The 15,510-nt window shown below is 42.5% G+C and overlaps 1 protein-coding gene across 2 annotated transcripts in view; it reads right to left on the reverse strand.

Annotated features, from left to right (window-relative positions):
• Positions 1–3,168: 3,168 nt before the first annotated feature.
• Positions 3,169–15,510, reverse strand: part of Mthfs (methenyltetrahydrofolate synthetase) — a 33,692-nt gene continuing 21,350 nt past the window's right edge. The window contains exons 3-4 of one of the 2 annotated variants that reach the window (XM_051207534.1): positions 9,943–10,136; positions 3,169–3,270 (exon numbers count right to left, since the gene is read on the reverse strand). In XM_051207534.1, coding sequence (XP_051063491.1) covers positions 3,184–3,270; positions 9,943–10,136 — 281 coding nt within the window. In that variant the 3' untranslated portion in view covers positions 3,169–3,183. Of the gene's footprint in view, positions 3,271–9,798; positions 10,137–15,510 lie in introns of those variants that run through there. The other variant, XM_051207544.1, reaches the window with a different exon arrangement.

Here is a 15,510-nt window from a genome sequence, read left to right on the forward strand (position 1 = left end):
ATATTATTTGAAAGGAGAGAATTTGCAGGCGTAAAAGGGGCTATGTTACTTTCTTTGCCCTCACTATGACTTCTTGCTACTACTTCAAACCAATGAAAGGTTCTTTTAAACTGGTGTTGTTTAATAAAAGAGGCACTTACCTCCTAGCAGAGTCATATGTCCTGGTAGTTATCATGGTCTAGAAGGAGAATTCCTGGGGGTCTTGTTTAGAAGCATTTGTGAAGATGGCAGAATTTTGAAAGTTGTGCCCTATCTGGAAAAGCCATCAGAGCAGATCAAGCATGGGTAACCTGGGAGCTAGGGACGCTTGCAGCTTGGTGGGACAAACACGCAGCTAGTAATCTATTTAGCTAAATGGTCGCTTCATATGGAGACCATATAAAGCCATCATTAAGGATGCTTGGCCAAGAGGACTGCCACATTGAATGGGGGCCTGGGGGTGGGGGTGTGCAGACTGGACACTAGTCAAAGCTATAAGAGCTCAGCTAGAGAGTGATGCAGCATGCAGTCTCTGCAGAACTCCCCCAAAAACTTCCATAGCAGCTCTATGAAAAGCAGTTGGGCATGTGGTATGTAGAAAGCTCCAATGGCCAGGTGACAGCAGCAATGAGTTAGGCCAGCTTTGCCCCTTTCCTATTAGAATTTGAGAACCAGGAGAAAAGCCACAAGAAAGGAAAATCAAACACTACACTGAAACTCACTCCCACTGCTGAGCTGCTAGGGAGGGGGCACAGAAACAAACAAAAGTCTAGATAAGTGAGGGCGATCTGATCAAAATGGAGCTTAACTTTTGAATGTTGTTTTTTGTTTTTTTTTTTTTTTTAAAGAAAATGGAACTAAAAGGGGCGGGGGTAGAAGAAACACCAGGACCACAGCAACTCTTGCAAAGGAAAATATTTAATTGGGGCTGCTTACAGGTTCAGAGGTTTAGTCTGTTACCATCATGGTGGGAGGCATGCTGGGAGGCAGGCAGATGATGCTGGAGAGCAGCTGAGGATTCTACATCTGGATCAGCAGGCAGCAGTAAGAGAGAGTGACACTGGAGCTGGCTTAAAGCATCTGAACCCTCAAAGCCCACCCCCAGTGACACACTTCCTCCAAAAAGTAGCCACACCTACTCCAACAAGGCCACACCTCCTAGTGAATCTATGGGAGCATTTCATTCAGACCACCACAGGTAAATTCACTCCATAATGTGTCACTGGAAAAGAGGTTCCCCAAGGTTTTAAGAAGAATGGAGTTCTTAGTTGTTCCTTACAGAAATGAAAGTTATCCTTAAAACTGGATACAAACTCTGATCCTCACACCATCAACTAGAGGACCAGAGGCATACGAGAGCAGCGAATATACCCAGAATCAACTGCATGCCAGCTGAACACTGTTGCCTGATGGCTTAGACCTCCTCTGTCCTACTTAGCCATTATCACAGGCTAGCTCCATCAAGGCTCTCCCCACTGTATCTAGGCTGAGCAAGGCCCTCCATAGGGAATGGGCTCCAAAAGGCCAGTTTATGCACTAGGGAGAAATACTGGTTTCCCTGCTAGTGGTCCAAGCCACCCAACTGTCACCCACATTCTGAGGGCCTAGTTAAGTTTTATGCAAGTTCCCCAGCTGTCAGTCTGGAGTCAGTGAGCTCTCATTTTCTCTGGTCAGCTGTTTGTGTGGGTTTTCCCAGCATGGTCTTGACCCCTTTGTTCATATTATTGTTCCTCATTCCCTAAAACTGGGCTCCAGAAGTTTGGCCTAGTGCTTAGACACTAGGATCTTAGCATCCACTTCCATCAGTTACTGGGTGAAGGTAGTTACCAATCTGATTATAGGGGAAGGGCAGCTAAGGTACTCTCTCCACTATTGCTTAGATTGTTAGCTGAGATCATCCTTGTGGATTCCTGGGAATTCCCCTAGTGCCAGGTTTCTCACTGACCCCATAATAGCTCCCTTTGTCAAGGTATCTCTTTCCTTTCCCTCCCTCGGTCCTTTCCCGAACTCTACCTTCCTGATCCCTCATGTTCTCTCCTCCTCTCCTCTTCTCCCCTCCCTTCCTCCCCCCCCCCCCATGCTCCCAATTTACTCTAGAGATCTTGTGTATTCCCCCTTCCTGGGGGAGATCCATGTATGTCTCTCTTAGGGTCCTCCCTGTTTCCTGGCTCCTCTAGGGTTGTGGATTGTGGGCTGGTTATCCTTTGCTGTATGTCTAATATCTACTTAGGAGTAAGTATAAATGAGGTTTGCCTTTCTGTGTCTGGGTTACCTCACTGAAGATTTTTTTTTTTTTTTTTTACAGTTCTATTCATTTGCCTACAAATTTCAAGATGTCTTTTTTTTTGTTTTTGTTTTGTTTTTGTTTTACTGCTGAGTAGTACTCCATTGTGTAAATGTACCACATTTTCTTTCTTCACTCTTCATTGAGGGGCATTTAGGTTGTTTCCAGGATCTGGCTATTACAAACAATGATGCTTTGACTATAGTTGAGCAAATGTTCTTATGGTATGAGTGTGCATCCTTTGGGTATATACCCAAGAGTAGTATTGCTAGGTCTTATATCTCTGACATTCTAGCTCCACATTAGTTTAACATCTAGAGATCAGATTTGGGATCCTTGTAGAAATGTTCTGCTAACTTTAACTTGTATAAGAATGCCCAGGGGATAGTTGTTAAAAATGGGTATTTCCAGTGCCTTACCCTACAGATTCTGACTTAACAGGCAATCTACAGAAAGCTGCTTGAAAATTGTGTTCTAGAAAACATGCTGTCTGGCAGATCATCCTAATTGGATGTCCTAGTCCCAAACTATTACAGAGTGGGTCATAGTCACAGCTATCATATGGCTAATGGGACCAAGGAAAGTGGTTTTAAATTAAAGATTTCTTAAATTTAAATTTTACTTAAATTTAAACAGCCACTTGGGATTAGAGCAACCATACTGGTGAGTATGGCTTAGAATCTGGCTACTCAGGGGCAGAGCAAACACGCAGCAACATCTTGTGAAAAATGCAGAATTTTAGGTCATACCTTAAGGCAGCTGGACCAGCATTTACATTAAACTGATTCCCATATGAACCTCAGACCAATAAAGTCATTGTCTACTTTCTGCAATATTTTGGTGCCTCTTTAAAAATTCTGTTCTGTTCTATCCATATTCTGTTGTAGGAAAATGAGTTCTCACAGTTCTTACCAAGCATATTAGATGTGAATATAACTGACATTACTGATCTGGAGCCTGGTTGGAAAATGTCCTTTGTGTATGAGAGCCAGGGTTTGGGTCTTATCCTATAAGCAACAGAGAAACAATAAAGGCTGTGAAGCAGGCAGGGCATGTTTTATAGATATAATGTTTGCAAGCCTAGAAGAGAGCCTCAAGGAGATGGCCATACTGCTAAGTAATCTCCACATTCCACTGGCTCTTACATTATGTGTATCTACAGGAAATGGGGTTTAACTCATCTTATCCTAGATTTGAAGGATAGCAAATACTTAGGAGCTACAACAGTACATCTATTCTATACAGTCAGCATCCATGGATGTAATCAACCCATACCTTCAGAACATTGAGGTATTCTCTATCTCTAGGCTTGGGGGGAAAGAAACACATCCTTGAATTGTATTCCAAAAAAGCATTTTTTTTTTTTTAGTCATCATTTACAGTATAGTCCTTGCATTTTCATTCACTACTGAAGCATCATTTACTTTGGAAGCATATCACTGACACATAAGAATGTTCAGTTCATTTGTATCTGGTAGTCTGTGGTCATAATAAGCCAAAATGTTAAAACAAAAAGTAACTGTGACTGGTGGTAGAACAAGGGAGAAGATGTCATTTTAAGAAAGGAAGGAAGGAAAGAAGGAAGGAAAGAAGGAGGGAGGGAAGGAAGGAAGGAAGGAAGGAAGGAAGGAAGGAAGGAAGGAAGGAAGGAGGGAGGGAGGGAGGGAAGGAATAGAAAAAGTGGAGAACTTGAAAGAAGTTCCAGTTTTTCTACTGTAGTCCTGAGACTCCTTTCATTAATAGGCTTCAGATAGGAAGTCTCAGTCAGCCAGGAAGGGGAAAGAACCAAATCCCACAAAAAAAGGATCTGTTGCTTCCCAGGGGACAGCTTGTTTTAAAGCACTTTGTCTCCTGAACAGAAGTCAGAGAGATGAAACTGAGTTTTCCTAAAAGCTTAAATTGACATCAGCCACTCACTCTGCCTTTTGAAAGGTTATGTCTAGTACTATGTAGGGTCTGTGCTTGAAGGACACAAATGTGGGAGGAGCATTTAGCTACTTTCAGTCCATTAAGACGTAATAGCTTTTACTTGGATCCCCCAAAATAAGGACTTACCCACTATACCGTGTAGTCTCTACTAGACCAACCTTCCCAAAATAGACAAGTGCCTTTAAAAGGTTCCTATGAGACAACAGCAGACCAAAGATAAGTCATCAATCACACAGGCACAGATGAGCAACAATTGCTGATGCTTCTGTTTCTAGTACAAGCTGTTCACAAGCTTCACAAGGAAAAACTTAATGATTTGCCAAGAAGACAGCTGAAGAATTTGAAATGATCACAAAGATTTCTCCCCAGTGAGGATCCGTGTCCCTCTTCTGGAGGAAAGAGAGTCAGTTTTCTGTTTTGTTTTATTTTTGATATTGTTGTAAGGATTACGCTGGCCTGCCCCTGTCACCTGGCAGAATGCACCCAGGCAGTACTCTGGTCAGCCCAGGGTTTCATGAGTACTGGTCTGCAGGCAGGTGTAAAGGACCCCTTTAAAAGTCAGACCCCTGCCCACTTACGCTCTTTTTTGCTTTCTCTCTCTGTCTCTCTGTCTCTCTGTCTCTCTGTCTCTGTCTGTATCTCTCCTGCTTTCTGTTGGCCACCAGCTACCCCCCTCTTCTTACCTCCCGTCTCTCCTCTTCTGTTCCCGGTGCCTCTATGTCTCTTCCCTTCCCCCTCACTCCTCATTTAAGCGCTATCTGCCTGGCGTGTTATTCCCTCCCGCCTGTTCACCCTCACCTGCTATGGAACCTGCTATGCTCTCACACATGGTCCCTTAGCTTGGGACCCCACCCACTTGGGACCCTCACTCAGGACCTCCCACCCCTTCTCTAGCTTTTATTCCTATAACTGTAACTAAAGAACAACAATTGTAATTTAATCACAATTCTCCTTTCCCTATCTTCCTCCCAAACCCTCCCATATCCTTCCTGCCCTCCTTCAAATTCTTGGCCTCTTTTTTCATTAATTGGCATTACATACATATATGTATTTGTATGTACATATATATTCTTAAATATAGCCTGTTGAGTCTCTGTAATGTTACTTATATGTATATTTTCAGTGGTGTGGTTTCTGGTAGGTCAATGACACTCCAGCAGATAATTCCACACCTAGGAGCATATGGACAGCACAAATAGGAGCCATGGGTTATTTAAAAATAAAGGAAAAACAAATAAATAAGAGGACATGAATTTGGGGGTGGGTAGGAAGATGAGGGTGGATTTAGGAGGAAGCAGAAAGAGGAGTTGGGGCAATTTTGATAAAAATACATTATATGAAATTCTCAAAGAACTAAAAATAACAAAAACCGAAACCAACAAGAAAAAACTCTTAGAATAAGATATGTAAGACCTACCCTATGAGATGGAACCCATTCTTGGCACTGTTATTCATTCTCAGGGCCAAGAATCTGTGGCTAGATAGATCATAGGCCCCAGAGAAGAACCTAGTACTATTTTCCCACTAAGTGGACACAGTATTAAAATAACTCCTAGTGACTTATCAATCCTCACCATATGAGCAATGTCTCACAACAGATGGAAACTAACACACACACATCCACGGCTGGTCAATGTACAAAGAATGAGAGACTGCTAAATGCTCAGTTTTAAATGATATGTTTATAACACCCCTCTCCCTAAGGCTCAGGAATCTTCCAGGCAGAGGGGACAGAAAATTGCAAGAACCAGAGGTGGTGGGTAACTTCAAGAAAACAGTGTTTTCTGGCACACCAGGGAAGTTGCACATGTGAATTCAAAGTGATTGTGACAGTATACACAAAACTTGTGCAAGCTGAAGCCAGACAAATTTGCAGTGTGGGGGTATGGGACAGGGGGTGGGGGAGACAGCTGTAAGGTCTCACTCCTAGCTGAGGAGCTATGGACCTTTAGTAGCTGCTGAGAGAAAGTCAATTTTCATTTATGGTGTTACCTTTGGTAGGCAGACCACACCCAAGAGTAACTGAGCAATGCAAACTGGAACCAATAGGGTTTAAATGAAAGAAAGAGAATGTGAAATTGTGTGGGTAGGGAGGTAGGGTGACTGAGTTATGGGAATGAGTATCATCAAAATAAATTCATTGTATGAAATTCTCAAAGAGTTGATAAAATATTATTCTAAAAAGATATGGTAAAATGAATTTTAAAACACAATTTTATCATATTACTATCTCTTTTAAAAACATAAGATAAATTTTACACACTCTATTTCAGTATTACCATACCCTTTTGGTAGGCATGTTTTATGGTGTGCATTTTATTATTTAGGAGAATATTTATTCTTAAGCATGAAAAGAAGCATTTATGTGGAATAGATATCCATGGGAATGACAATCACTCTTACAGGGCTGAAGGTCTAAAACCTTCCAGACATAGGAAGATGACCAGAAAATATGCAAAGAAGTTAATTGCCAACAAGGAAAAGAAACACAGACAATGTAACTCACAGATATACTAGCCAAAACAGGCCCTGAATTACAAACACATGTTCTGAAATAACCCAAACCTGTGGCAATGCTAAAATGATCATGAATTTATCAGAGAATGAGCTATAGGCTAGCAGAAGAATTAAACATACACCCATACAAATACACTGTAACTGAATTTCAGAAATCTCTACAAGAACCACTTATACCCCCCCCCACATGTTGCCTCCATCCCAGTATCTACACAAATATTTTAATATCTGGGGCCAGGAACTGCAGGGCTTCTGCATGAAGCCACAGATATTTCAATATATTCAATCGTTTCTTATATTGGAGGATATTGGGGTTAAGTATGAATTATTCCTAACCACTGATAGACTAGAACTTCATATACTTTAGTTTTAGTTCTATTAAGCATAGTTCTATATAAAATATATATCACACATCTACTTGTGATTCTGGTATTTTCAACTCTTCAAGATTAAGTGGAGCCTTAGGAGGTGGAGCCTAGCTGGTAGAAATAGTAGATCTGCCCTGGTTCAAGGTTTCACTAAGTATCTGGCTGCTGGTTCCCTCTACCTAGATAACCCTTCTCCTGAGACCCTCTTCATTCTTACAGCATGTACTCATTACTTTTGCATTGCTGTGACAGGCATCTGTTGAAAACAAACCAAGAGAAAGAATTGGTCAGGCTCACAGTTTCAGAGGATTTCAGTTCATGAAGGCAGGGAAGGTGTGCTAGAGAAGTGTCATTCACAGCAGTGGGGGCTACATCACAGTGGATTAGGAAGCAGAAAATCAAGAGAGGAACCAAGACAAATCTATTCCCAATGGCCTACTTCTGCCAGCTAGGATCTGTCTCCTAAAGCCCTACTTCCTGAAAAACAATGGCATCACCAGGGATAACTGTTCAAAACATGAGCCTGTAGGGGCATTTCAGATTCAAACCACAGCAGCTGAAGCCCTGCACTGTGGTGCTCACTCCCCAGGTCATACAGGTCCTAATCACAGCTACAGTGTCATCATACTCTACATCTTTAGGGGTGGGGAGTTTCTTCCTTCTGATACCTTCAGCAGGAATACCATGGTGCAGTTGGTCACATAGGAATGGCTGTCATTTTATAGGGTATATTAGTTACTATGCTCATTATTACCAAAATACTTGCTAAGAAACAACTTAGGCAAAGGTTTATTTTGGCAAAACACAATCCATCTTGGCATGTGGAGTAGGAGGCACCCACAATCCAGAAGCAGAGAGCAATGAACATCAGCCCTGAGTTCATTTTCTCCTTACTCGGTCCAGGACCTCACCCCATAAGATAAGAGTTTCCACATTTTGGCTATGTCTCCACTGTTTAGTTAAACGTTTCTGGAAACAACCTCACAAACACACCTGGGGATGTGTTTTCATGGTGATTATACCCTGACAAGTTGACAAGATTAATCATTACAGAGAAAGATGCTCTGGTTTTTTACTTTTCTGAATCTTGGGTACCTAGCAATTTCTGGCCATTTGTTTCTCTAACTACACCTGGCTCTTTTGGTACAAGAATAACACAGGTTGGGTTAAGAAAGAAAAGCTTTTCAGACCTGCAGCAGCTCAGTAATTTTATGATTTAACTATTTCCCAGTTATATCAGCTTGCAGCTGAAGTAACATGGAACAGATTAACCAGTATAATAATGTCAACATAGCTTGTAAGAATTCCATTTCTCTCTCATTTCTCATTGTATATCCTAAATTGTACTGATCCACTGTTAGCCATCTTTCTTACTTTTGTGCATAAGATATCAAGCTCTATATTATGTAAAAAAGTAGATCTGTCTTAAATGAAATAAATGTATATGCATTGTTTATCCCTTTAAAATGTTACCAAATACTTTACATCAGTTATGTACTGAACACATGAAGCCTCATGAAGTGGACAGACATGGACACTAATAACTGCTATGTAGGTCAATGTGATAGACAGGACAATGGCCACAGCAAGGGAAGGAGGAGAAAATGGAACCAGCAGTGGGGGAGCCGAGGAAGACCTTCTGGAAGAAATAACACAGAAGCAGAGCCCAAGATGCCATTCCCAGTACAAAAGTCGATAGCATCGAGACACAGGAAAACAGGCTTGCCCGGGGCAGAGAGCAGGAACAGCCTGTGATACTCACAGCATGTACAGAAAGATCATATAGGAGGAGGGGATAAGATGATAGAAGAAGGGTAGGGGCACTTGCAAGAGGTTTCTTCCACAGTAGAAAGCATCTAACCATTACAAAGTCTCCAAAATACTCCAATTGAGAAAATCCACCTTACACTCATATCTTATCAGATCATTCCTGAAATAAATTGGAGGTAAAAGAAGCTAAGCATGAAGCTGCCTACTTCAGCTGAGAAATATTGTGGGCTGAGGAAAGGAAGGAGAGAACAGATGTAGAAGGCATCCCAGAGGCAATGCCAGCAGGAGCTGGTGACAGGCTGTGGGTGGGACCTAAGCACGCAGTCGTGGCCAGGAAAACCCCTGAGTATCTTGTGAGAACCAAATCTTCCCTGAAACAAAATTGCCTCTTCTGGCTGTGAGGCCATCTGGCAATGTCCAGCCCATGGCAGCTTCCATTTCCTAACAGAATCCACGAATCAACAGAAATGATTCCTAATGTATATCAGATCTTAAGGTCCTAAGGGCCAGAAACCAATCAACTGAATCAAAGTATGTAAATCATCAAAGATTCCCCTGATGGAGCTACAAAGTATCGCACATTAAACTTCAAGGTGAGTAAATGAAGCCATGATTAGGTGGTATATTATTCCTGGGGAATATCTGATCCATACCAAGTTCTGCCAAACCAATTAATAACAGCTGAGTCTCCATATGCCAGAGCAATCAGGCCTATGGACAGACATTAGGGAATGGAGCCATCATCCCCAATTTCTATGTTTCTCTAATACTCATAAATATTTAATTTAAATTGCAAGGCAGAAAGGTCAACTTACCATCTTAACGCCAGGACGCTAAGCTGAAAGACATACAGTTTTTAACCTCCATTTGAACAAATAATCTGGTATTCACACTTCTATTGATTTCTAAAGATGGTTTTATGTTAGATACTTTATATTTACACTAAAGAAACACAATCCTTATTTACTTTAATGTGCCATTTTGACTCATTTTTGACAAGGGGAAAATGCACATAGTTTCTTCACAAAACAGTGAATGTGGCTGTCGTCATATGACTTAAGATGCCGGGGAGTCTTCATAAAGGACTTCATCTACCTTCATGTCATGCTCATCCACTGGGACCTGGGGACAGATCTGCTCTCTGAAAGCCAAAGCCAAGGTGTAGGGCTTCACTTCCTGATGCTGCACACAGCGCTTCAAGTAGGTGTCATAGTAGCCCTTGCCACGCCCTAGCCGGTTGCCATCTTTGTCAAACCCAAGGCCTGGCAAGAAGATGAGATCAAGTCCACCTGTGGAAATAGGAATGAAGTGTCACTGGTTATTGCAAGATCACTTCAGAATAGCATCTGCATTTCATTTCTTACAACATCAATCCTTTTTTCTGATTTCTAAAGAAAGATATGATCTTTGTGAAATTATGAAAACATCAAGTTGGACAAAGAAGGAAATAATTCTTCAGCTACTTAGTCCTGCATCCATCCTTCAGCAATTCTTGGTGGGCCTCTATAGAAATGGCAGATTGCTAGCCCCGTCCACACCAGCTAGAGAGTTCTCCACAGGCAGAGCCTCAGAATGTCCTCTAGTTCTAGCATGCAGCTCATTCTACACTGTCCGGTTTGGGAGACCGTAGCTTGGATAATGACAGATGGCGGGGTGTGAGAGGGTAAGGGAAAAGCAGAAAGGATGGACTATTTTCATAGCTCTTAAGAGTACTGAACAGCCCACTCCTTTCCTTTCCCTCCCACTGACAGACAAGGGTAGGCTTGGACTTTCAGCTTAGCTGTGGGCTAACCACTCAGACAGCACTGTTGGCAAGGCACACCATGGTTGGAAGCCAAGGACTCTCCAGCACAGGGTGCTAGAAGTAGTGATGTTCAGACTGTCAGCTAGGTTGGCCCCGCTTCTAGCAGCTGCTGACTTCCTATGAGGTAAACTCCACTTCCTGTTCCTGGCATGCACCTGTCCACCCTACCTGCCAACATCCCACACTGAGGAGCTCAGGTGCAGTCAGACCCAACCCTCCAAGCCTGTCTGTCTATTCCAAATCCTGCTTGCTAAGAATGGTGGTGTCACTGACCTTTTCTCTATAGGAATGAACAGGGTCCTCTTTATGTTTCCAGAGCAACTGAGAAATGTATTTTGCAAAGTCCTCAGAGAGGACAGAGTCTCTGCCTTCAAGAGGTGGTGGTTCAGTTAAAACAAAAATCCAGGCCAAGGCCAAGACATCTCTATCAATGCCCCAGACAACAGAGATAAAGCTCTAGAGACTCCAGCAGAGAGTAAGTAAGCCCATCTAGCTGGGCAACAAGATGAGGTCATGGGGTATTTTGACTTATCATGAGTCTTTAAGAACATGTCAAGAGTCCGGTTATATTCTGGAAACAAAAGAAGGGAGCAAACACCCATACATAAACACTGAGTCGAACTAGAACCCAGAAGCAGATGGAGAGGACAAGACCATGCGGTAGAAGTACATAGAGACAGCTTACCTGAACAAGGAGGAGCTAATGGCCACTAGACTGATAGCTGGGAATCCAGCATGGGACTGACTCAGGGCCCCCGGAAGATGGGTCTCAGCCAGAAGGTCTGAGCAGTCTAAGAGACCTCAGACAGTGGAGCCAGGATGTATCCCTGGTGCACAAAAGGATTTTGCAAACATATCCCCCATGGAGGGATAACTGCCTTATTCTAGAGATAGGAGAGAAGCCCTAGTCCCTACTTCACAGGACTTGTCAGATCTACATGACCCCAACTGGATGGCATTCCCCTACAAATGGTATTGTGGTGGGGGGTTGGGAGGGGAGGGTGAAAAAAAAAAAAGAAAAAAAGAAAAAAAAAAAAAGAAGGGTAGCAGGAGCAGGAGCTGAAGAGCGAAGGGGCAGGCAGCAGTTTTGTTTCCTGAAGAAGGAAGATTGGGGTAAAGAGTAAGAAGACAGATCCAATTCTCTACAGCACGAGCCATAGACATACAAAATGGTAGGACAATGGCATGCAGATCTGTCACAAAAATAAAAGTAGAACTACCATAAAATCTAGCAGTCCTACTCCTAGGTATTATCCACAAAAATTAAAACAAGATCTTAGAGGATCTTTACACACTTCCATCTTCACTGTAGAATTGTATACAATAGCCAAGAGGTAGAATATCCTAAATGTCCAACACAGTAGCAACTGATCAAAGTAAACAAAAACAAAGCCCATGGTACATACATATGGTAACGTATTAATCTGCCAGAAAATTTTGCAATAGTGGACACTGATGAACTGTGAGGATACTATGTAAAATGAAAAAAAAATCATATGAACACATGCACTATATAATACCACTTACAGGCGTCTAGAATGGTAAAACTTTTGTAAACAGAAAGTAAAATGCCATTTGCCAGGGGCCTGAGGAAGATGCTTTTGATAAGCACAGCGTTCAGCATTTTAGTCATGCAAGATGGAAAAGTCCTAGAGGTCTGTGATCCGACACTGTGCTTATAACCAACACACGTGCACTCTATACCTACAATGTAAGAGGTTGTACCTCATGTGGCATACTAGATAATAAAAAGTATGAAAGCAAAGCAACACACAGGGAAGGCAACAGAATAGCTGGGACATCCACCAATGCCAACTCCTAAGGAGGGGAGGCAGAATTTTGGAGCAGCCACGGTTATGCTGGTGGAAAAAGAGAATGGAGAAATGAAACAGACAAGGAAAGCCATCCTCCACCCTCGGGCTGCAGTTAAGCTTGCTGACACTGCCCTGCTCCTCCCTGTGCTTGGCCTGCTGCTCTCCCTGGAGTCTACCTTGTAGAGCTCAGTGTATATGTTGACTCTGCTGGACAGCAAATTTCCTTGCTAGCCACAATTTTTTCCAAGCCATCCTTCCTGCTTGAATTTTAATAGACTTCCAGAGCACAAAGACCCTGAAAGACAAGTACATTATCTTCAGCTAAATCAGTCCTGGCATGACATCCCCACTTTAGTAACTCTAAGGTACATATATTTGGATTAAAGAAGTAACATTTTTGGGACAAAATGAGTAAGTTTATCTTGGCTGCTAGTTTGATGTGAATATTAGAGTTGATAAGCAGAAGTGAGAATGGCCTTTGGACTGTTGAGTAACTCAGGGATCTGAAACTGCCCTTCAGGGGTCCTGGAATTCTACTTGGGGCTTTGGCTGTGTGTCCTTGCCCATAGGACTACCCCCACCCAATGCCTTTCTATCATTCATGGGCTGTGGCCCCTGGTTCCAGTAGTTACTAAGTTACTTTCCTGGTAGGCTCCCACTTCTGCTATCTGGTGACTCTGGATGTTTTTCTGAATGCAGACTGCATTCCTCACTTGACCTCATCCATCTATTGTTGAAGTTCTTCCAGTGTCTTGCCACCAACCTTTATTCCCTTCTCTCCTCTTCCCACACCTGAAACACACATGCAGCAGTCTGCACATGCACACATGCGCGTGCGCACACACACACACTTCTGGGAACAGTCACACACCATAACACTACTTCTAGATGCCCCCTTTCCGCAATGATGAAGAAATTATGAAGAAAATCAGGTATGGGCTCAACAAGCTTTCCATGCCACACGTACTAGAGTATGACCCTAGACAGACCCTAATGCACCACAAAGTCAAACTTTAGTAGGAAAAACAAAACAAGCCTTCCTCCTTCACACATACTCTTCCTACAGCTCTGGCATGACCCTGTTAACAATCACCAAAGTTTCATTAACAGAAGACAATGGTATCAGCACAGCCCACAATCCTACTTTTGTTTAACCCCTTGTGTTCTTGCTTCACAAGCCCCATTGGAGCAGGATGTAACTGGAACAACCAAAGACCTCCAACCATCAGGATTGCAACAGGAACTTCAGTAAGAGGTCTCTAGGGATCACTAAATCCTTCTACACATAGTTTGCTTGTTTATTCTTGGGGGAGGTATAGTCCCATGGCTTTCTTACATTCAAAACTGTAAATCTTCCTTTGCCAAAGCCTTATACCCTGTGTTTGTTTGCAATCCTTTTTTTCCCACTTATGGTACTGCTCTGAAACAGCAGCCTCCTCTAAAGGCAGCTGGTAAGGTGCAAGGACCATGCTCCTTCCTAGCTGTGGGATCAAGGATGAGTCACTTTCCAGTCCCAGTTTCAACATTACCACCTCCAAATCTGCTTGGTCCCCGACTGGTCATAAACATTAAATTAGGTAAAACTTATGAATCCTATGGTTAAGTACCATCTACAATAATCACACTTATTATGGGACTTTATCTTGTGAATTAAATATGAGGCATCATTTCTTGAAGAGGCCGGCAGAGAAAGGGGTGGCGTTCCTTTGGAACTCCCAGTGAAATCAAGCACATCTACTTAGTCCAGTCTTCCCTTAGAACCGATTCCTGTACTCTTTCTTCCCGAGGACTCAGCCAAAGAGGGAGCAAGGAAAACTAGGAAAAGTGCAGGTGAAGAAGCAGAGCTAGTTTGTTGAGTTTTGTTTTCTATAAAGGGCCATATAGTAAATAATTTAGACACTGTGGGCCACAGGTCAGTTTTGTACTGTGAAAGCGGCCACAGACAATATTTACATGGATAACTGGCTATGCTTATTTACTAAAAGAGGTAAGTATCCACCAATGCCCAGCATTAGGAATAAAGGGGTGAGTAAAAGTGCAGTCAGGAGGGGGCAGATTGCTCTTCACTTCACACATGAAAAGCAATTCAGAGAGCTCTAAGAACTCTTCTGTCATCCAGTTCAAAGAGGAAGCTATGCCAGGAGGGTCAGGAGTCAGCATCTACACACTGTTCCCACTGCTAACAGGTACAAGTGTGACCGAGCAAAGGGATGCAAGAAACACAGTCACAGGCCAACCACTGTAGGGGCCACGGTCAGGGTAAAAACAGCTCTCACCTCAAAAGGAATAAGGGATAAATTATTCTAAAGCCAAATATTAGTAATCATGGTCCAGGAACATGGGATCAGGTATTCCAAATACCAAGACCCAAAGTGGTAACAGTTTTGTGAAGTTTTTATACCTACAGAACAAAAAGTCATAAATCAAGACAGTCTTCAAATACATGATGGGAGCATCAGATAGGCCAGTGACAGCAAAGCAAGAGAATCACAGTTACAGGCTTCAGGTGGCATCTGGTAGCATTCTTAGCCTTTGGGTTGGTGGGAATTAGTGGTTTGTGAGTACAACACAAAAGGATTTCACCTGGTAATCACAAGGATGTTGGATAGAGCTGGGTAATGAATAGCTACCGGTGTGCTAAAGATAGTGCATAATAATCTAGTTACAGATCTGCAGCATTCCAACTCTCCACAATCACATAAACTCTAGAAAGCTTTGTAGAATTCTTAGGTGAGGACTTTGTGTGTGTGTGTGGAGGAAAGACTTCACAACATTTTACTGAGATATGGACTGTGCAGGCTTTTGGACAGTCTGCCAGGTTGGGATCCCAGCACTACCATGTATTTAACTATGAAACATCAATCAATACCACCTTCACCCAAAACCTTGAATGAATAAGTGTATTATGATGTAAGCTTCCCTGAACTATTAATATCAAATGTCAACTTAATCAACTGCTGCATGCCTACTGCTTAGGTCACATGGCTGACTGCAGAGACTCAGACAAATCCATCAAACATGTTTCCATAACACAAAGAACCTGAA

Source organism: Phodopus roborovskii, unplaced genomic scaffold (genome assembly GCF_943737965.1).
Source record: "Phodopus roborovskii unplaced genomic scaffold, PHOROB, whole genome shotgun sequence".
In the NCBI taxonomy this organism is placed as follows: Eukaryota; Metazoa; Chordata; class Mammalia; order Rodentia; family Cricetidae; genus Phodopus; species Phodopus roborovskii.